We start from the raw sequence: 22418 nt of genomic DNA on the forward strand, positions 1-22418 counted from the left end.
ACGGCTCGACAACATCTTGGAATCCCATGGACCCAGCCTGCGGAGCCCAACACCCCAATTTGGCCTTGTCTGGTGAACAGGACAGGCCTGGACTTGTATGCTGGACCTTGTGAGAAACCAGCTGAGACCCACCATCAATCTGACGGTATTGTGCCATCGACATTGTGCGGGGTCAGAACGCGCTGAGGAGGGCGTGCGCAAGCGGTGCCTTGAGAAGAAAGAGGACGGTGCCACCATCTTGCCACGCGGCATGCGCGAGCTTGGGGCTCAAATCCGTGGACATCGGCTTGTCACGAGCCACATTCGTGCTTTTGACACTTTCCTCTCGTCCATGAAGCATCACCAAGTTCTCTGTGTCTTGTCTGCATGCTGTCCATGTCTTGTTTGCATGTCGTTTAAGGTTTATCTCGTTAGAGTTCCCTTCAAAACCCATAATCCATAGCTCCCTAGTTAAGAACGGGTTATAGATCAATTATAACATTGTCGTGAATGCTTTGCTTGTGTCGTGTTCCCCGATGTCCCCAATAAATCTGGCTGATTCATATGAAGTTTCCGCTTTGAATAAATTTGTGCCGCGCCGAGGAACGATCCGCTCGATTTGGATATAAAAACGAAAATGGTTACAGATTGGTAGACTCCGCTGACAAACGAGTCTGTAACCAGGGTCTATTCCCCCAGCTGGCAAGGTACAGGTGTATTTTGGTATCGTGGTTCGAGACGCATAACCTGAGAATCGTGCCGAACCAGCTGGCGTTATAACCCCGGAGACGGCGGTGGATAAGGGGCTGTCACACCTTGACGTTTTAGCCAGTGCATGGCAAGGTCTCAAAATGTATGTAAAATGCTGGCGTACGCTGAACTATTGATGTTTTTTTTAAAGTTTTGGGCGTATAATAACGTGTTGGACGTATGCATAACGTATTAGTAACGTACACAGAACGTTTCAATCACATATAGATAACTTATACCAACGAATGCTGAGCGTGTTGTCGGCGTTCACAACCTATGCCCAATGATAGTCTAATTTATGCATAGCGCGGCAGCGTATCGCCGACGATCACGTGGCGTAGGCTATTCATAGGCTGCGGCTGGACGATTCAAATCATAACCGCACTAGACATCGAAGTGTGAAGCCACTGTCACACCTTGACGTTTTAGCCAGCGTATGCCGACGTATGAAAAATTTGCCGAACCAAGCTGACACACGTCGAATACGTTAGGGGTAAGTTTTGTATACGTTAAGAGCACGCTGGCATACGTCGTCATACGCCAAGTACGTCGAGAAATTTTCAGCATGTTGAAAATTTCGACGTACTCGACGTATGACACACGTTCCGCATACGCTGGCATAAGTTGTAGGCACGCTACGCGATCGTTGACACACGTCAACATACGTTACTTGTAAGTTACTCATACGTCGACGTAATGTTTAGCATACCCGAAACTTAATTTTTAACCTATGTGTAACGTGCTTTGAACCTATGAGTAACGTGCTTTGAACCTATGTGTAACGTATCTCCAACACACATTGACGTATTTGATTGACGTCTTCCAGACGACCACAGAACTTACTGAACGTGTTTCTAACTTACAGCTACCGTATAATGGCGTATTGGCAGCGTTTAGGGGAATTGGTATATAAAAATGGGGTTCACAGGAGGAACCCGTCAGTGTTTGACTCCATGTTTTTTTTTGTTTTTAAAAATATATATTTTTTTTATGTTGAAGTGTCGATGCTTTTTTCCATTTTTTGGTGTATTCATAAGGAGTTGGACAAATGCATAACATATTACTAACGTACCCAGAATGATTCGATAACTTATAGATAACATACCAACAATCGCGTAACGTGCCTACAACACGTTACTCATAGGTTAGAAATAAGTTTCGGGTACGCTAACCATTACCTCGACGTGTTTCGACTTATGAGTAACTTACAAGCAATGTGTGTCAACGTGTGTCAACGATCGCGTAACGTGCCTACAACTTATGCCAGCGTATGCAAAATGTGTGAGTCATACGCTGGCATACGTCAGGAAATTTAAAGCATGGAAAATTTTTCTAACACCTCGGCGTACTACGACGTATGCCAGCGTACAAAGACGTATGTCAGCATACTACGAAAAAAAGCCAGCGTACTACGATGTATGCCAGCGTGCTCTTAACGTATACAAACTTACCCATAACGTATTCAACGTGTGCCAGCGTTTTAGCCAAATTTTGCATACGTTAGGAATATGCTGGCTAAATCGTCAAGGTGTGACAGGGCCTTTAGAGTGGCGCCGAATCTGTAACATTTGGCTGTCGAGAGAGTAGGGTGCGAAAACCCAAACTGGTTATGGACAGTGATTGACGCGCTCGTCCGAATCCCCCCCCCACCCCTGGATCCGTAACAATATATACATATATACTAGGGTGCATCAAACGCCCCCTTTTTTGCGAAAGTTTGAAAAACATAATGGTGATAGGACAGATGTGTTCGAATACATGAAAAAAACATTTCTCATTTTTTTTTTTCCAGTATTTTCGGTCATCATCTTGAGGGTCCACATCGGGGTCAAAGTTCAGGCACGCAGCTCCTGCGCATTTTTCAGAATAAGTGTTATTTTTCACTGTGTAGTGATCAAAACTTGTATCTGGTGGTGAAATAATTCTGACATGTTGATGTACTGCTCCCTTGGTGATGTTTGTAACACGGTTGGCTTGTAATTTGTAGGCACAGTTTCCCGGAAAATGGTATTTACGGACAGTGATTATTTACGGCTGCGTAACTAAATGGCACCGTTTCCCCCATCGTAACCGGCATGGCACGTGACATCATCGTCGGCTGGCTGCGCACCGGCCAACGCAGCAACGTGTCCTTTCATTGGTTGGTAAATAAATGGCCATAACTTGGGAAGCACTTGTCCGATTAATATCAACCCTTGAAAAGGCACATCCACAAGGCCCCAGCAATATACCTGGCAAGTTTCAATTGGATCGGACCAGTGGTTGTGGAGAAACAGCGGTCTCTGTCTCTCTCTGTGTGTCTCTGTCTCTGTGCGTCTCTGTCTCTATTATAGATAGATGTGTTTGAGTAAAACAAACATTTTTGTTTTATTCTATAAACTACTGACAACATTTCTCCCAAATTCAGAATAAAAATATTGTCATTTATTTGCAGAAAATGACAACTGGTCAAAATAACAACAAAGATTCAGTGTTTTCAGACCTCAAATAATACAAACAAAACAAGTTCATATTCATTTTTAAATAACACAATACTAAAGTTTTAACTTAGGAAGAGTTCTGAAATCAATATTTTGTGGAATGACCCTGATTTTCAATCACAGCTTTCATGCGTCTTGGCATGCTCTCCACCAGTCTTTCACATTGCTGTTGGGTGACTTTATGCCACTCCTGGCGCAAAAATTCAAGCAGCTCGGCTTTGTTTGATGGCTTGTGACCATACATCTTCCTCTTGATCACATTCCAGAGGTTTTCAATGGGGGTCAGGTCTGGAGATTGGGCTGGCCATGACAGGGTCTTGATCTGATGGTCCTCCATCCACACCTTGATTGACCTGGCTGTGTGGCATGGAACATTGTCCTGCTGGAAAAACCAATCCTCAGAGTTAGGGAACATTGCCAGAGCAGAAGGAAGCAAGTGTTCTTCCAGGACAACCTTGTACGTGGCTTGATTCATGAGTCCTTCACATAGACAAATCTGCCCGATTCCAGCCTTGCTGAAGCACCCCCAGATCATCACCGATCCTCCACCAGATTTCACAGTGGGTGTGAGACACTGTGGCTTGTAGGCCTCTCCAGGTTTGTGTCTAACCATTAGACGACCAGGTGTTGGGCAAAGCTGAAAATTGGACTCATCAGAGAAGATGACCTTACTGCTGTCCTCGACGGTCCAATCCTTATGGTCTTTTGCAAACCTCAGCCTGGCTCTTCTTTGCTTCTCATTGATGAAGGGCTTTCATCTCGCTTTGCACGACTTCAGCCCTGCCCCTTGGAGCCTGTTTCAAACCGTCCTCACCGTGCACTTCATCCCAGCTGCCGTTTGCCATTCTTTTTGTGGGTCACTTGATGTCATCCTACGGTTGTTGAGTGACATTTGAAGGAGTTGGCGGTGATCCCGGTCAGTGGAAAGTAGTTTTCACCCTCTGCCAGTCTGTAGCTTTGTTGGCCCCAATGTCTGCTGCTTGACCTTGTTCTTATGAACCGGCGTCTTTGAAATTTTAAGGATGGAAGCAACGTGACGCTCACTGTATCCCTCTGCCAGTAAAGCCAGAATTGAACCCTTCTTTTCCTCACTCAAAACTTTTCTTTTCAACTCTTTCAGCATGGTCAATAGTTATTTTTTGTTTCCAATTACTTTTGAGGTAGCTAGAGCACTGTTTTTGCCATCCAGCTGGTCCTATTGCAAGAGGATAGTGATGACCACAGCAGTGGTTTTTATACTTTTCCTTGTTAAATAAGATTCGGTTCAGGTGATCACCTAATCAGTCCCTCACTAAGTAGAATGGGGTGTACCTGTGTTGGAATTCAACAGACACTGGAATGGAATGGCTGCCATACATGTGGAGATGCTGATTTAAATTTTTTTTGGAGTGGGCTTTTCTTTTTTTCCAGAGCTGTGTATGTATATATATATATATATATATATATATATATATATATATATATATATATATATATATATATATATATATATATATATAGTCATCCCCCATTTATCGGGGGGGGGGTTACGTTCCAAACCCCCCCGCGAGAAGTGAAAATCCATGATGAATGGATGCCTCCCCCAAAAAAAGACTCATCTGGTCTGGTCGGTCTGGCAATGATCGGGTTCGAGATGCCGGAGATCGACTTGTCTGGTCTGGTCGGTTTGGCAGTGATCAGGTTTGAGGTGCTGGAGATCGACTCGTCTGGTCTGGTCGGTTTGGCTGTGCTCATCCAACCGCGGCAAACCTTTTTCCTTCCTGAAGGATATCGAGCACCTTAACCTTCTCCTGGAGCGTCAGGACCTTCCTGTGGTGCTTCGGTTCCTTGCCAGAAGCCTTAGAAGGTGCAGGGCGTTTGGGCGGCATCGTAGGGCTTGGAGAAAAAAAAATGTAGACAATATTCGAAGTTCACAAGCGAGACTTCGTCTCGTGCGTTGTGTGACTGGTCGAGCGCCACGCGTTATAATTTATTGCTTAAATAATTTATATTTTATATATTATTACCGCGATATACCGGGGGAATCCGTAGAAAAAAATAGTTAGGTTCCAAGGGAAAACTCGCGATGAACCGGGGGCGTGATAGGTGAACCGCGATATAGCGGGGGATTACTTTATATACATACATGTATGTGTGTATATATAATAATATATATATAATAACATATATATATATGCATGTATATATTGTTATGGTGGTGGAAATTCACACAACACCATTCAGGTTCCCCAGAGATCAGTTATTTCGATAAGTACGTGTTTCAGGTTAGATTCCCCCACTGAAGTATAACGTGTCTTGTTCGTGTGCCGGGCTGTGAATCTTTGAGTTAGCAGTTATTCTTTTCCTATCTTTAATTTTAAACAAACAACATCTCTTCAACAACAAACTCTACAACCACGCCACCAACTCTACAACCATGCCATCCCCACCACAACGCCATCAACCTTGCGACACCATCACGCCCTCCCTCCTCAGCACAGCGGCAAAATGCTGTCGACGCGGACACGCCGCGCCGCCAGAGGAACCACATTCCAGCGTCCGTGTGCAAATCAGCCATGAAGATGGCTCATTTGCATAATCGGATCAAAACGGCCTTTGCCTTGAAGGGAACTGGCCAATCAGAGGTGAAAGGGGCGGAGCCAGCCTGGGGTGAAGGGTTATGGGTGAAAGGGGGCAGCGCCGGCTCGGGTGAAGAAACCTAAAGCGGCTTCACCCCCCCCCCCCCCCGGGGCTATAAAAAGGCACGTTGGGACGCCGGGTTGGTGGTTCATTGGCGGTTCGTTGGGGAGTTTGGTGGTCGTTCGTTGGAGAAGTGAGTCGTTAGTGGAGGGCAGCTCGTTGGAGCCCGTCGAGGAGAGCGGAGCATGGAGAGTCGGGCACGCTGCCAGGCCCCCGACCGACGAAGTCGCCATTCGAGCCGCCGCCACGTTGGCAACGGGCCAGCGAGACGGAGACACCAAGGGTCGCCGAACCGAAGACCAACGAGTCACCACCAAGGGGCGGCCAGGTAGCCGGCCCGGCCTCTCTGAGCCTTCCGGTCATCCTGGCTCTGAGTACATTAAAGGCTTACGAGCCCATTTCTTTCCTTGGGTTTTTACGTGAAAGTCTGTGGCGCCTTGTCTTCCATTAAGTCGAACTGCCATAAGTACATGCTTGTATAGAAATATAGAACTCGGCTGTAGGCTTTCCTCGTGTCTTTTTCCCTAAGCCCCCTATTGCTTGCCTGCAATAAATAAATGCCCATTGTTGAAATGTTCACCTGCTCGTTGCGTCCTTTTCTGCCATTGACTGCCACGGCGCGCTCGGGATGTTAACTGGCCATTAAGGCCGATAAAAGTGATAGTCTGGTCCGACGGCACTTGGCGATTTAAACCCACTCGGATTCGCACACGGAACGAGCACGCTTTAAGGTCCCATGACACTCAAAACTTTCTGGTTATTTATATATTAACTTGACCTTCCCAGTGAAGAAATCACCCATGTTTATTTTTTAAAATAAAAAATGGGATAATTAGACCAATATTTCGAACATTTCTGGTGCTTTTCACAACTTGCTATGCCCCGCCCCTTAAAAAAGTTGACTTCAGCGAACCGCAGCTTTGACGTCATCTGCAGAAACTCGCACAGAGTGGATCGACTCGAGGTGTCACACGCCGTATAAAGTACATACAAATGCATTGTGCACATGTTTGCTATCTCACTGATCGTCTTAATTCCTGTGATTGTTGCGCGGAAAAGAAATTCTGCTTCTGAGCCATGTATGCACAACAATCACGAGGCAATTATTTATCCCTTTACTACCTTGTCGTAGTCGTGTACAAATCCAATACATGTATGCACAATAAAGGACTACACCATGTCCACAAAATATTAAATGTGACTGTTGAACCTTTCCATTAAAAAAGAAACTTACAGGGACCTACAAGTAAAATACTAAAGATTAATATTGCATCATTTCAAGGCACAAGGAGATAATTTTAAAATTAAACAATGTGAAAAATCTGCACCCACATTTTGCAGCTTATTGAATTGTTCGTTAAAACCAGCCTGCTGGGATAGGTACGATTCCACATACATGCAAGCCAGGTATGGCTGCACTCGACATGCATGCGTTTATTCTAAAGTGAAGGTACTGCTTCCATTGGCTTGCTATTCATTAACAATTAGCCAAAATGCTGTATTAAATGAACAGGGAAAAATATGTTGGCACAACTATGAAAGACAAATTTATCTGTCCTATTACACGGCCTCATAGCCTCGCGACTCTTACGCATTGACTTAAACATTGTGTGCATGTCAATACAAGTGACTTGTCAACTCTCGAGTCGAGACTCGTCCGATAAATTCGTCGTCCGTCTGACGAGTCCGATAAATCTGACGTGCTGTAGCTTTCTTTTATTATTCTCTTTTCTTCATTGTTTTCTACTGGCGCTACATGACGACAGTAGGAATAAAATAAATAAAAATGCAACAGAACGTCAGATTTATCGGACTACTCGAGACAATTGTGTCGCAAGGTGTTCCGTGTGTGCGCTCGTTCTGTGTGCGATGCCGAGCGGTTTTAATAGCCAAGTTCCGTCGGACCAATTGACCACTTTAATTGGCTTTAATAGCCTGCACACAAGTTTTCATCGTATCTGGACAGCAAGGTTGCTTCGTTTTATGCGCGGAGAGATACGGCCGGAGAGATACCCCCGTTCCGGGGGCGTGAATCCCCTGGAGCCAAGACTGCGTGGTTACTTCGGTTTATTGGATCTAGACAATTAACCCTACGCCAAGCGGTCGAGATATTGGCATTTCACGGTCGATTAATCGACCCGCCGGCTCGCGGAGTTATCCGAACGATGGCCTAGAATTCCAGGGAGTCGAGTGGGAGACGGCGTAAACTTCCACACCGAGCGGTCGTTCTCGCCAACGACCCCCGGCCCACAACAATATATATATATATATATATATATATATATATATATATATATATATATATATATATATATATATATATATATATATATATATATATCTTCTTCTTCTTTCGGCTGCTCTCGTTAGGGATTGCCACAGCGGATGATCCTGATGATCCGCATAGTGATTTGGCACATGTTTTACGCCGGATGCCCTTCCTGATGCAACCCTGGTCGCCTCTTAAGACACAGGGATATGGTACACCTATTTTAACCGGGGTATACACCGGCCCAGTATACTGGTACTCATTTCGCCGAACTCGGAAGGATGACAGGCTGAGTCCACCCCCTGGTGTATTAATTCAGTGGCCCAACGGGGCTTGAACTCAGGACCTTTTGTATCCCAAGCCGCTGCCCGAACCACTGCGCCAACACCAGGATATATATATATATATATATATATATATATATATATATATATATATATATATATATATATATATATATATATATATATATATATATATATATATATATATATATATATATATTCGCTTAAAAAGTTTCTCTGCAACCGTTTGTCCGATTGATGCGAAACTTTAAACATCGGAGGGACTCCCCATGGAGAATATTACATTGATAACTGACATCATGGGTCACATGGTATGGCAGCTATATTGGATTAAAGGAAACATTTTAGAAATCTTCTGACACCGCTCAATGAAAAAAATTGAAACTTGGCATACATGTCATCAACTCCCCATGGGGTATAGGTTGAAAATGATGATGTCTTCGGTGAAGTGGTATTCCAGCCATAATTGGTTGAATCGTATGTATATATATATATATATATATATATATATATATATATATATATATATATATATATATATATATATATATATATATATATGTATACATATATACACACGTGTGATCGACGACCCAATGTGAGTGAAGGTTGAAATTGATGATGTCATTGTCACGTAGCCTGTCAGACATATTGGATTGAAAAAAAAATCCTAAAAAAAAAAATCCTAAAAAAATAAAAAAATAAAAAAAAATAAAAAATAAAAATAAAAAACTTTCTCTGAAATTGCTTATCAGATCAATGAGGAACTTCATAAAAGGGTGAGTCATAGGTCCCAGGACACGGTTTTAGCTGCTCTTCAAAATTTGATTTACCATGTATTTATTCTGTTGTGACAATGCTCTGTCAGGGTACATCAAAGCTCAGGTTGCAGAACATCACATGTCAAATGTTGATGAACTGAAACAATGCATTCAGGAAGCATTTGGCACCATAACATGTATGGTATTTTGCGTCGGTTTTCACACCGCATGTGGGGAAAAAATTATCTTGTGCCGTAACAATGGCGCACATCAAACGGATGCACTCGATGTCTAAGGAGGTAATGTAATTCTTGTATTACTGTAATATTTTATTATTACTTCTGTTATTATGTATTACTGTAATGCGTTACTACTCCTGGGGCTTATGGCTCACCATGGTAGATGGTGTAAACAAATCTCGTACAAGCAGCTGAAACTGTGTCCTGGGACTTAAGACTCACACTGTACATATTGTGACAGTAGTGGGGGTATCTATATTGTTACGAATTTGGAATTCAATTGCACACAACATACAGGTTCCCTTAGTCAGCTATGTCGATAAGTGCATGTTCCGTCGATAGCTCACCTTCCATTGTTTAAATGTTTTGAAATTGATTAGATGCGCTGCGGACCAATTTAATAGTTAGGGAGCGAACAATGGAGACGTCCCTCCCACCTCTTCTGCGAAGAGGAAGAAGAACCCTGCGGTGACGTCAACAACTCCCTCCCACCCGTGGTTGAGCGGGGGGTGGATCACGAGGGCATGAGTCACGCCAGGTGCGGGGGAGGGGGTGCAAAGGATAAAGAGGAGACCCTTTCTTTGTTCGTGTGAGAGTCCAGTGGTAGGGCTGAGTTCGTGGGCTGAGTTCATGGGAGTCCCGTGGGAGGGCTGAGTTCGTGAAAGTCCCGTGTAAAGAGTTCGTGGGAGTCCCGTTCTGATTCCTGTGGGAGGAGTAAGCTTTTTGCTTCGGAGAGAGCAGTCGTTCAGCAGGCCATCGGGTCCTGCTTGGCTTGAGGCCTTCGGAAGCTTTTTGCTTCGGCTGGCTCAGTGAGCTTCGGCTGCTGCTTTGTTTTGGAAGGAACTTGAGCCCGTTGTTCGGCTCGAGGTGCGAGTGGAGGTTTCTTCCTTTTCTTCCTCTTCTTCTTGGTTCGTGGAGCTTTTCGTTCTCCATTTTGTTTCCCGGCTTGGTGCGACGCATCGGCCTCTTCTTGGAGTTGGATCCTCGGGGAAGCGACGATCGACAGGAAGGATCGGCGCCTCGTCTCACCAGCACGTGTTGAGAAGTGCGGGAGGATTCGCGGGAGCTCGGGAAGGATCGCGGCGATTGGATCCAGCTCGCTCTCACTGGAGCCCGGGTCCGGACAAGTTGAAGACCACACGAGGTGGAAAGGTTCGAGTTAGGCTCTGAGTTTCAGCTCACCTGTCCTCCGAGCTGGAGCTCGTGATTAAAGGCCTCAGCCACCGTTTCTTGCGTGTGTGTGTGTGTGTGTGTGTGTGTGTGTGTGTGTGTGTGTGTGTGTGTGTGTGTGTGTGTGTGTGTGTGTGTGTGTGTGTGTGTGTGTGTGTGTGTGTGTGTGTCCGTGGGCCCGTCGAATAAGTAGGAACTGCTGTGAAGTGTAAATGACTGTACATAATAAGTATACGGTTGTAGTTCTTTTGTTGCTTGTATCATTGCATACGTGTTTTCCCTTATTTAATTGCATACGTGTTTCATTAGAATAAATGTCCTTGTGTGAATGTAAACCTGCTCGTTGCGTCCATTCCCTCATTGACTGAACATTTCGTGTGTTGGGAGTTAGAAAGCCGTTGGTTTGCCATAATAGGGGGACATTTGGACTGACGGTTCTCGGCGATTACGCCGCTCGGAATCGCGCACGGACAAGCTCGCCTCGGCGGTTTGTTCCGTACGAGTTCCGTCGAGGGTGGAATACCCCGGTAGTTGGATCACGTGGGTATTTAGGTACATTGAAGATTGGCAATCGACCCTACCCCAGGTGATCTGCCGATTGGCGTATTTCGGTTCTTGTACATGGACCCGTCGCTTGGAGTTATCCGGGCGACGATCTATATTCCGGGCGATCGGTCGGGCCGACTCGACTTGCGGCTCCGTTCAGAGCGGTCGGTTGGTGGCTGACCCCCGGTCTGTTACAATATATTAATACTGAAGGACCAATTTTGTGCTCCTCTTAGCGGTCGCGTCACGTTTTTCTCGGTACTGTGACCTGGACTGAAAGAAACTTCATACCTGTAAGAGTGCATCGCACATCGTGGCAATAGTCAACCTTCAACTCTGAAGCATAAATATAAATATATCAATATCATCACACGGAAACAAAGCCTGGTGTTGGCTCAGTGGTTATGGTGGTGGCTTGGGATCCTAGGGTCCTGAGTTCAAGCCCCGGCGGATGCTGAATTAATACACCAGGGGGTTGACTCAGCCTGTCATCCTTCCGAGGTCGGCAAAATGAGTACCAGTTCCAGTGTGTGTCCTGGTAGAGGGGCACTGCATCAGCGACACAGTCATGCTTCAAGAAATGATAGCTACCCCGGCAGCTAAGCTGCCATACGACCACCACATGGAAACGGTGTAGTTCCTGAAATCGTCCACCGGAGGGCACATTTTTCAACTTTGAACAGTAAAGTGAAGGAGAATAAATATAAATACAGTAATACCTTGACATACGAGTTTAATTCGTTCTGTGACCGAGCTCGTAACTCGTTTTGCTCGTATATCAAAACAATTTTCCCAATTGAAATTAATTAAAATACCATTAATCAGTTCCAGCCCCCCAAAAACACCCTAATTTCTTTGTTACGTAGTTTTAAAAATGAGAAATGTATTTATAAATAACAAATAATTAATACAAAACATAATACAAAGATAATAAAATAGAATATAAATAAATAAACTGGTTTTATAAAGTGTATTTACCGTGGAGATGAGACGACTTCGGCTTACGGAAGATTCTGGTGGAGGTGGAGGTGGAGGTGGTGGCAGTGGTGGAGATTTGAAGGTCTCATCACACTTAATCGCTAAACGTAATTGATACAATTTTTTTTTTATATTCACTTTATCGCAAAACTTAATTGCTCCAATTTTTTTTTTACATTTTATTTTTTTATTCCCTTTGCCGTTACACTTAATTGCTACATTTTTTTTTCATTTGTTTTTCACTTCACTTATCGCTAAACTTAAATGCTACATTATTATTTTTCACTTACACTTAATCTTCGTCGGTAATGTTTTCAACTTCATCAGTGACGTTTGCATCTTTTTCATTGATTTTTTGCTTTTTCGACACTGATCTGCAGGGCGTTTCAATAAAAACCTATCCATGGTGGTTTGTTTCTTCCTTCCCTTCAGAATTTTTCTGAAATGTGTTAGGCAAGTGTCATTACACAACGCACGACCAGTTGCGTCACGGTATCTCCGTCACAGTCACGGTATCTCCTGCGAGCTCCTTCTCCCTGACCCACACCAAAAGCAGCTTCTCCATCTTTTCATGAACAGAGGTCCGCAGCTTCAAAATAATCGTAATGCCCTTGGCTGGCGTTATAGCCTTCAACAAATCCTTCTGCTTGAGAATAGTAAATATCGTTGAAGTACTACGCTCAAACTCCCTCGCCAACTCGACAACACGCACTCCACGTTCATGTTTTGCAATTATTTCACGCTTCATTTCAAGCAATATCATTTGTTTCTTCTTAGCACTGTCCTTTGCAGTTACTTTTTTGGACTCATGGTTGAGTTACAACAAAGGTATTTGGCAAAATAACTGCACCAATGAAAAAACAAGAGCTAAACACAACGCAGATTACTACGGTACGACCCTACTCAACAAGATAACCAAGAGAACTGAACGAGTGAGTGGCAGGAGATGCGTGAAAAGGCGGGAGATGTGGGTGTTCGCTTGCTTCGCTGCGCGTGTCTCAAAGCTCGCTCCACTCGTAACTCGGATCTAGACTCGTAACACAAAGCAAAAAAAAATCGTCCGAGCAACGGCTCGTAACTCGGAATACTCGTAAGTTAGTGCATTCGTATGTCAAGGTATTACTGTATATCAATATCACACGGAAATGGTGTAGTTCCTGAAATCGTCCACCGGAGGGCACATTTTTCAACTTTGAACAGTAAAGTGAAGGAGAATCTATATATTAATACTGAAGGACCAATTTTGTGCTCCTCCTAGCGGTCGCGTCATGTTTTTCTCGGTACTGTGACCTGAGAAGTTTTGACACGGTGTTTGTACGTCAAAGTAGACATGTGCACAAATCAAGGGACTTCTTCACAAGGAGTAGTGTACACCAAAAATGTCATGTACAAGGACGTTTTGTAGGCCTCATTAGGTAAGGCCATGGAGTACATTGACTGGGATCCGGCTCTTACAAGAGCCGCCACTGGTTGTCATATTGGGCTCATGGAACGGAATCCGTCTGTGACGGGGTTTCGGCTAGTATGGAGGAATTTCATCGCAAAGTTAGGATTGTATCAAGTTGCATGGTCCGTGGACGTGTAGGAGACATCTCGATGTAAATCAAGTAGGGAAACTGTGAACTTTAAGTGTTACTCGTCACCATATGGGGGTGGTGCTGTGTTAATTAGATAGGGATTAAGGCCAATTTCCCCCAGTATGTAATTGCCCCCGTGACCTTTTCCTAATGTTTTTGTATTTCAAGACTGGCGATAAAGGGGATCACCTCCTTAAAACAATTACAACCGAGCTGCACGTCCAAGCAGACAAGAAGCTCCGCCTCCAAGGGTGACGGCTGGCGGAGCCACACGCCCGGAGGTGGATGATTGATGGGCATGACATCAGAGAGTGGGTGGAAGAAGGGGGAGGTTCATAGAGGAGACAGTAGTTGTGAGAGGAACGTGGCTGGGATGGAGGATCTCGCTTTGATCTCCTCCTGGCACGACAAAATGGCTGCGCGATTCTCGTGTTCGTGCTGGTGAATTTGCAGCGTGCTGGGCAAGACGCTAGGCAATGACTCTTGGCTGGGTTGTGAGAGATGGACCTCGAAGCCTCGTGTATATCAATAAAGGGAGCGGCGCCATTCTGCAGAGAGCAGCAGCGTCGGTAAGCGCGATCGACGAAGCCGCACAGCGGTTGGTCAGCTCTGTGTTGAATACCACCTCACAAATTACCTCACGCACGTTTCTTGCCCAGAGAGCAGCTCGGCACCATTTTTGGGTGAGTCTTCCCACGCAGGACGAAGTGCCTCGATCCCAAAGTTCAGTAAAGACCATCTCTGGACAAAGCTAAGTGCCAGAATAAAGGGAGGATTTGCTTTTATTTTGTTTCCCCCTTGTCTGCATCGTGTGTACAGTGGAGGCGCCTCGACTTCAGGCTTTAATTTATCGAGCGTATTATTATGATTACATTTTGAATTATTACCCTTGTAAATATTTCCTCTATTTTCATTAAATCCCCATGTTTATTTTAAGTTGCTGGTGTCAGTGTATCTGTGGTGGGTTCGAGTATAAACCCCATGTGCTGTACTTCCATTGCTCCGTCCGTGCTGCCCTGCCCCTCCCGCGCACGCCATAATCTCTGAGGATCATGTGTCCGCCTCCCAAGGAAAACCGCTCGGCGATCCGGCCCAATCAGTGTTAACCGCCCGTCCACCACAATTGGGTCGAGAGGATTAAACTTAACCGGTCAGACCCACAACAATATGATCGACTAGCAATGGGGAATATCGTTTGGAAAAAAAAAACTTTCATATTCATCATCATTTATGCAACCAAGCCTTAATGTGCACACAAGTGGTTGCTAAATATCCTAATAATCAATAAAGAAATGGATAATGAGAATGTATGTGACAACAAAGTGCATGGATGATACGGCTATATATGGGCAATAATAGTTGTGTGTTCAGTTAACAATAGTTAGCAAAATGCAACAACATTCAGTTAACAAACGAGCCTTGACTCTTGCCTCCAAGTCTTTATGACAGCTGTTCACAGCATCTCAGATCATCCCCCATCCAACAACTTGATCTCTTCTATCCCCATTAACCCCCTCCCCAACCTCCAAAAAACATTTTTCTTCTGTATTCATCCTATCCACCCCTTGCAAACTCCCTTACCCCTCAACTTTACCTGCACATCCCTTGTTCACTCTCAGTTCATTTTCTCCCTTGGCCCTGCTGTTGGTGTGTCTTTCTCTTTCTGCCGTTCCCTTTGTTCCATTGCATCCTGGGTCCATTCTGTGTCCCAGCTCTTCCACGAGCCTCGACTCTGTGTACAAAAAGGCCGAAGCAAGAATGACCCCAAATATTTTGAATTCTTCCAAATCACCAAACTTTGTAATTAATGTGGAAAACTTGGCGCGTTTATAGGAGTCGATATATGTTGATCAATATTTTATCTGAAGCCACACTAATTCCATTCAAAATGGCCACTAATTTTCAAAATGGCTGCCACATTAACTTCAGTAGAAAGAACTGTTATCTTTTTTTTTAAAGTCAAGTCAATGTGCAAACCAAATTGTGACAGTTCTCGTTTGATGTTTGAACAATTACGATATTTTGTGACAAACAAGTGACAAATTTAAAACAACATTCCTCAATTATTTTAAATATATTTTGCATACATAAAAGGACACAAATGCCAGCTTTTGACACATGTCATGGCAATTCAGGTATTTGATAATTATTAAACATCTGCTCGCAGTTTATTGTGCTTTTAGAAACGGATAAAGCTTCCGGAGGATAATACAAAGACAACAAATCTGGTGAATTGTAAAAAAATATATATATATATATATATATATATATATATATATATATATATTAAATAGAATGCACAACTAGTACCAGAATTTAAATCAATATACAACCACATATTGCTTGTGAAGCTTACTGGAAAACAAGCAAACAAAATATAAACTAGAACGGCATTCGGTGGAGCACATACACATACCTCCACCAGGCTCGATAGTTTACATTTTATATCCCACTGATAGGTCAGATCTGAATCCAGACCTCAACCAAAATCGAATCGGCTTGTTCTCGTCACTGAATAAACCCATCCACCGAGTTTTGTCATAACCCGTCCACTTCTTGAAGCATCATGTTATGTATTGGTTTTTAGCCCCATTGCGCAATGGTGAAGAATCACTTCAAAAAAAAAAAAATCCCCGGATCCGGATCTTCACCAAAATTCAATCGATTCGTTCTTGTCACACACCCAACCTGTCCACCAGGTTTTGTCCGAATCGGTGTATAACTTTTTGAGATATCCTGCTCACAGACAATCAGACATACAGACAGAGGTGAAAACATCACCTCTGTCCACCTTCGGTGGTGGAGTAAATAAACAAAAACTCTCAAAATACGTTTTAACCTGCACTACTCTTCGCAACATACACTGCATGAAATGGTTCACGTCGTCAATTCGAGCAGGTCAAATTGCAACGTCAGCACAGAACAAATCAGTTTGATTTGCATCCACACAAATCGCAACAAGGTACGTGTGGATGTCATCCATGATGAGGAGAGAGGGATACACTATAATTGGGCATCGACACACTTGTGACAACCCTTAACGGTTATGGCAACCACATTGTTGCAATTCCTGGCATGATTTACAAGCATCTGCTATAAGTAGTCCACAGTGGACCGCAGGACTCCTCTTCTGAACGTCTCCAGCCACATTCCTCCGGTGATGGTAACTCGACAGAAGGAAGCATCGGCATTGACCCAAACAATACCCAAATCATAAAGAAACTCTTGGGATCCTGGAATATAGCTGCTGCTGCTGCTGTTGCTGCTGTTGGTGGAGCAATACGCTTCAGAGATCTTTCTTTTTCAGAGAACGGAATTTTACAAACATCATTAACTCCTTCATAGATGCTGCTTCTGGCGTAAATCAACACGACAAACCTCTTGAGAACAACATTGCAGTGTGAACGTCTTCTATTGGAGTGTGGCTGAAGGACTCCCAAGCATCTGTGATGCCATCCATGTAAAACCAGCTGCGGTTTTACCTTGACCCACAGGTTAGGCAGGTGTTTGGTCACGGTCAGGAACAGCATCAAACACACCCAAAGCACGGGATTTTTGTGGTCCAAGAGTAGGGCTGTCCTTATTTTATTTTTTTGGGAAATTTCAAGGGGCTCACCCCAATTTAGGTTGATATTTATAACAAAAAAAAAATTAAAAAATATGAACCCGAAAGAAAATATTTTAGGGGTTGCTACCGTCCATCTTTATTTGAAAAATAAAGAAATTCATTTTATATTTTTCTTTTTTTTAATCTTATGCCAAAATGACATCAACATGTAATGTATGATGTTTTCTGGTGCATTAGAATCTGAAATACTGCAGAAAAATATTGTTGAACTTGGCAAGATTTTTCCAGTCCGTCTCAGTGAAACTCAAAAAGTCTAAAAAAAAATCAAGATTTTATGTATTTTTCGCGTTTTTCGAACTCCACAGTTTGCAGACAGAGTCTTTGAACAGACGGGACAAGAGCTATAGTTCACTTGTTCAAAGTTGATTTCTTACAGTCCAGGAATCGTTTTCGGTGATCAGTTACCGCTTGTAATATGTACTGCTTTTGCTCCTCATCGTACGTAATAAGACTGTTGTACTCAGTTGCCAGGGATACACCACGCTCTGCACAGTCATTCACAACTTTCAGTTTGCTGACAATAGTACGGCTCTGTACAAAACTATCTTCAGTTTCCCATTGATCCGGGTCTTTGTGCAGAAAGTCAGAGTTCAAATGCAGTACATCAAAAAAACTTCTGCTTCTCGGAGATGCAAAATCTTCCAGTTTTTGGCGCATGATATCTTTCTGGTGAACAACAGCTCTTTTCGGTGCTTCATCATCGCCCGTCGTCTTGTTCTTTTAGAGTTTGAGATATTATTCTTTTTATCTCAATTGACACGTTTCGGTCAAATAGACATAATGGTATCAGTTCTACCGATAAATACCACAGCTGTCCCAGCAACTTTTTCACCGTTTCCTTAGATATATCAACGTTCACTTTGGAATATTTATCCATTCGCTTTAACAATGTCAGGTCGTTCGCACTAGCCGAGATGGAATTTGGGGCAGTAAACCACGCTTTGACGTAGATTTGTACTAGGAAGTGGCCCAGATCAAGTAAGCCCTTCTCTTCTCTCTTTGTCAACTTGATCTGCCCACGAAAGAAGTACGATCTGAATTCAGTATGTATTCTGAAACGACAGAATAGTTATCATTAGTTCACGAAAGGCAATTTTGCTAAATGCCTGAATGACCGGATACCAGACCTGAAATTGACGGCAGTCAGTCAGTCGCACGAGCCGAGATGGAATTTGGGGCAGTAAACCAATCACTGACTGACTCAGTAATTCAATGGAGTAATTAATGAGCAGACAATACAACAGATCTAAACAATAAATATCTCATACGTACAACAAGCCGTGTCAGCACAAGAACAAAAGACATAATTTCATGTTGAAAATGGAAAATTTTCCCATTTTGAGCCACGTATCGGGACATATGTAACACTTTTTTGGGATCAAAAACATTTTTTTCGTGTTATTAACGTTCGAACCAACCAGTAAGTACGCAAAAATTTCATGAAAAATATCTGACATAAAAATACAAAAAAAACATTAAAATGCACATTTTTTACAATTTTTTACAGCTGGTAGCAACCCCAAGACAAATTTTTTTCGGGTTCATATTTTTAAAAATATATTTTCTCATAAATATCAACCTAAATTCGGGTTAGCCCCTTGAAATTTCCCCAAAAAATAAAATAAGGACAGACCTATCCAAGAGATGTGACGATGTTGTGAATAGCAACGTGTCGAAAACTCTTGACGGTTCCAAAGGCATTCCACAAGTTGTCAATGTGATAGCCATGACGACTACATCAGTGGTTGACCATTCGCACAACCAGTTTGCCAAAGCCTTACTTGGAAGCATCTGCTGCATGCAACAAGTCGTGTGTTCACCTATACATGAAAGCAGGGCGTTAGATGCCACCGATAGGATCCCTTAATGCCATTAACACAAGGTCATACTGCGCAAGGTGATATTCCTGACACACACACACACACACACACACACACACACACACACACACACACACACACACACACACACACACACACACACACACACACACACACACACACACCTACCTTTTCTCTCAAAAGGTGTTGACCTTTGAAGAACACAAGGAAGAATACTGTTTAAAAGAGACATCACATTTTGATTGGTACGGCTCTGCTACACTATGAAACTGTGGGTGACAGTTAGAGAGTACAAGCGTGAATGTGTTTCGCCTTCATGGGAAAAGGAAATCATGTTCTTCCCTCAAACTTCCAGTTCACATCCTTTGTGAAGTTTTTGCCAAGCCACATGCACAACTTCGTAAAACTTTTTGAATCGACATGTGCAAAACAATCGATAATTTTGATGCAATTATTTGAGACAATGGGAGCTTATACGCGACTTGTTAAGTCGTCACTGCAACTGCACTTCTAGTTTATGATTAGTTATATATGTATATATATACATATATATATATATATATATATTGTTGCGGAAATGGCCCTTAGTGTTATTAAATATAGGACTAGCCCAGATCCCCCATTAAATGCATGTTTCGCCAGGTTGTTTGGTAATTTGACGTTACATGTGTGTCGGGAGGTGTAGGAGGCTGTTCATTGTTCGTACGGTGGTGGTGTACCGAGAGGTTCTTATCCTTCCTTCCCCTCTCCAAACAAGTCCCCGCCCAGCGCTCTGAGAGGGAGTGGCCTTGAGAAGCGAGCGCTGGGAAGGGAAGGTGGAACTGAGAGCACCAAGGTGGGGCGATCGGCTGTACAAGGGACGGCTGTGTCTGTTTGCGATCGGCTTTCGTGAAGAGCGAGCCGAAAGAAAGGCAAGGAAGGGACTGCAAGAGGTCTGTCTGCCATCGGCTGGAGGAGAAACTGCTAGCGTCGGTCGGCGATCTGCTGAGGGAGTAACTGAACCTGAGGGTTAGCCGGTGATCTGCTGAGGGAGTAACTCGCGGTGCGTGTGGTCGGCGATCTGTAACTGAGGAACGGCCTGAACCTGAGGGTCGAGTCGGCGATCTGCCGAGGGAGTAACTGAGCCTGAGTGTCGAGTGAGGATTCTGCTGTATAGAAACAACTAGTGGGAGGCTGCAATCTGCTTCGAGAGGAACTGGCTGCTGTGTGAGTCGGCGATCGACTTTATGAGGTCAGACAGGTTTAACCTGCGTCTAACCACGGAGCCTCTGTCCTTACTCACCTCACGGCTCGACGACGTCTTGTAATCCCGTCGATCCGCCTGCGGAGCCCAACACCCCAATTTGGCCAGATCTGGTGAGCAGGCCAGGCCTAGATTCGTATGCTGGACCTTGTAAAAAGCCAGCTGGAGCACACCGTAGACCTTCCGCTCTTGTGCCGTCGACCTTACAGGGGCTGAACGCGCTGAGGCTGCGTGCGTGGGTGGTGCGAGAAAAGGAGGACGACGCCATTTTGCCACGCTACATGCTCGAGCTAGGTGCTCGAATCCGTTGACATCGGCTTGTCACGAGCCGCATTCGTGCCTTTGACACTTTTCCTCTCGTCCATGAGGCATCACCAAGTACTCTGTGTCTTGTCTGCATGTTGTCTAAGGTTTATCTCGCTAGGGTTCCCTTCGAAACCCGCAATCCGTAGCCCCCTAGTTAAGAACGGGTTATAGATTAATAATAACATTGTCGTGAATGCTTTGCTTGTGTTGTGTTCCCCGATGTGTCCCCAATAAATCTGGCTGAGTTATACGAGATCTGCCGCCTTGAATTTATTTGTGCCGCGCCGAGGAATGATCCACTCGATTTGGATATAAAACCCAAATGGGCTACGGACTGGCAGACTCCGCTCAATCTCTGACAAATTCAGTCTGTAGCCAGGGTCTATTTCGCCAGCTGGCAAGGCACAGGTGTATTTTGGTATCGTGACCTGAGGCGTGTAACCCGAGACCTTTGCCGGTGTTATAACCCCAGAGACGGCGGTGCTGTTAAGTGATGCCTAATCTTCAATATTTGGCTGTCAAGAGTAGGGTGCGAATCCTGCCACTGCTGGATCATTAACAATATATATTTCCAAATGCAATAATACAACCAAACTATTGAAATATTTATTTTTCATTTTGATGTAGCGTACCCTTTAAAGAGTGTAGGTGCTGCCAAAGTAGTTTCTGGCCAATGATATGGTGTCTGTCTGTCTGTCTGTCTGTCTGTCTGTCTGTCTGTCTGTCTGTCTGTCTGTCTGTCTGTCTGTCTGTCTGTCTCTCTCTCTCCTTAGCATTGAGCAAGTAAAGAGCACGTACCATTTTTAAAGTCTTTGGTATGACTCGGCCAGGATTTGAACCATCATCCAACCTCCCAGACTCAGAGCAGATGCTCCAACAATCACACCACTGAGTCTGGACATATATTTATTACAAAAACAAAATGTAACTGGAGGGGGAGCACTTGGTAGAGCACAAAACCTCCGCCGCCAATACTGCTAGGTCACTCAAGTGAACCTGATATCCTCCTATTCATTCAATTTGATGTCAACAGCGCTCACAGAGTTATACTTTGCAACTTTCCCTTTTACTTTTAACTTTTACATACTCAATTCATTCGTCATAACTAGATTCCTTGAAATAGAAATTGATTTTACGTGGGTATATCCACCTGAAGTTCCAAAATCAGCCACAATTATAATTTTTGCATGTTTTTTGTTGGAAATCACTTATAATATGTAGAAATGCAAAAAAAAATTCAAATATTTTTTCAAAATGGCCGCTATGGCGGCCATATTGGACTTTGGACCAAGTCCAAAATCTAATGGCATGATCCTTGGACCATACCTAATCCCCCCACCAAGTTTCGTCGAAATCCGTCGAGGAGTTTTTCCGTAATACTGTTCACAAACAAACAAACAAAAAACAAATAAAAAAACATACAAGCTGACTAACATATCTTGCAAAAACTTCATTTTGGCAAGATAAAAACCAATTTCACCCCCAGGGTGACCAGTATCTTGCCAAAATGTGAACATGAGTGACTTATTTATTCGATTAAAGTTACTCAAAAAAAATAAGGGTTTCGTCGACCTTGATGCTTGACCTTTTTGTGACCTAGACCTTTATATTTTCGTACGGTTAATGGTATCTCTCCAGGAGCGTTGTACATGAAATATCAAGAGATT

At 43.7% G+C, this 22418-nt stretch overlaps 1 protein-coding gene across 10 annotated transcripts in view; it reads right to left on the minus strand.

Moving 5' to 3' along the window:
* The window catches only part of LOC147020738 (zinc finger protein 414-like), a 52266-nt gene that overhangs the window by 18055 nt on the left and 11793 nt on the right, over positions 1-22418 (minus strand). For 5 of the 10 annotated variants that reach the window (XM_085896349.1, XM_085896340.1, XM_085896343.1 and 2 more), the window contains one exon: positions 18995-19181. The exons of 3 other annotated variants lie outside the window; for them this stretch is intronic. In XM_085896349.1, the coding sequence (XP_085752475.1) occupies positions 18995-19161 (167 nt within the window). In that variant the 5' untranslated portion in view covers positions 19162-19181. Of the gene's footprint in view, positions 1-15327; positions 15466-18994; positions 19182-22418 lie in introns of all 10 variants that reach the window. 2 more of the 10 variants (XM_085896342.1, XM_085896345.1) reach the window with 1 other exon arrangement.

Source organism: Eptatretus burgeri, chromosome 9 (assembly GCF_056783735.1).
Source record: "Eptatretus burgeri isolate ZD-2024b chromosome 9, Ebu_testis_v1, whole genome shotgun sequence".
Classification (NCBI taxonomy): Eukaryota; Metazoa; Chordata; class Myxini; order Myxiniformes; family Myxinidae; genus Eptatretus; species Eptatretus burgeri.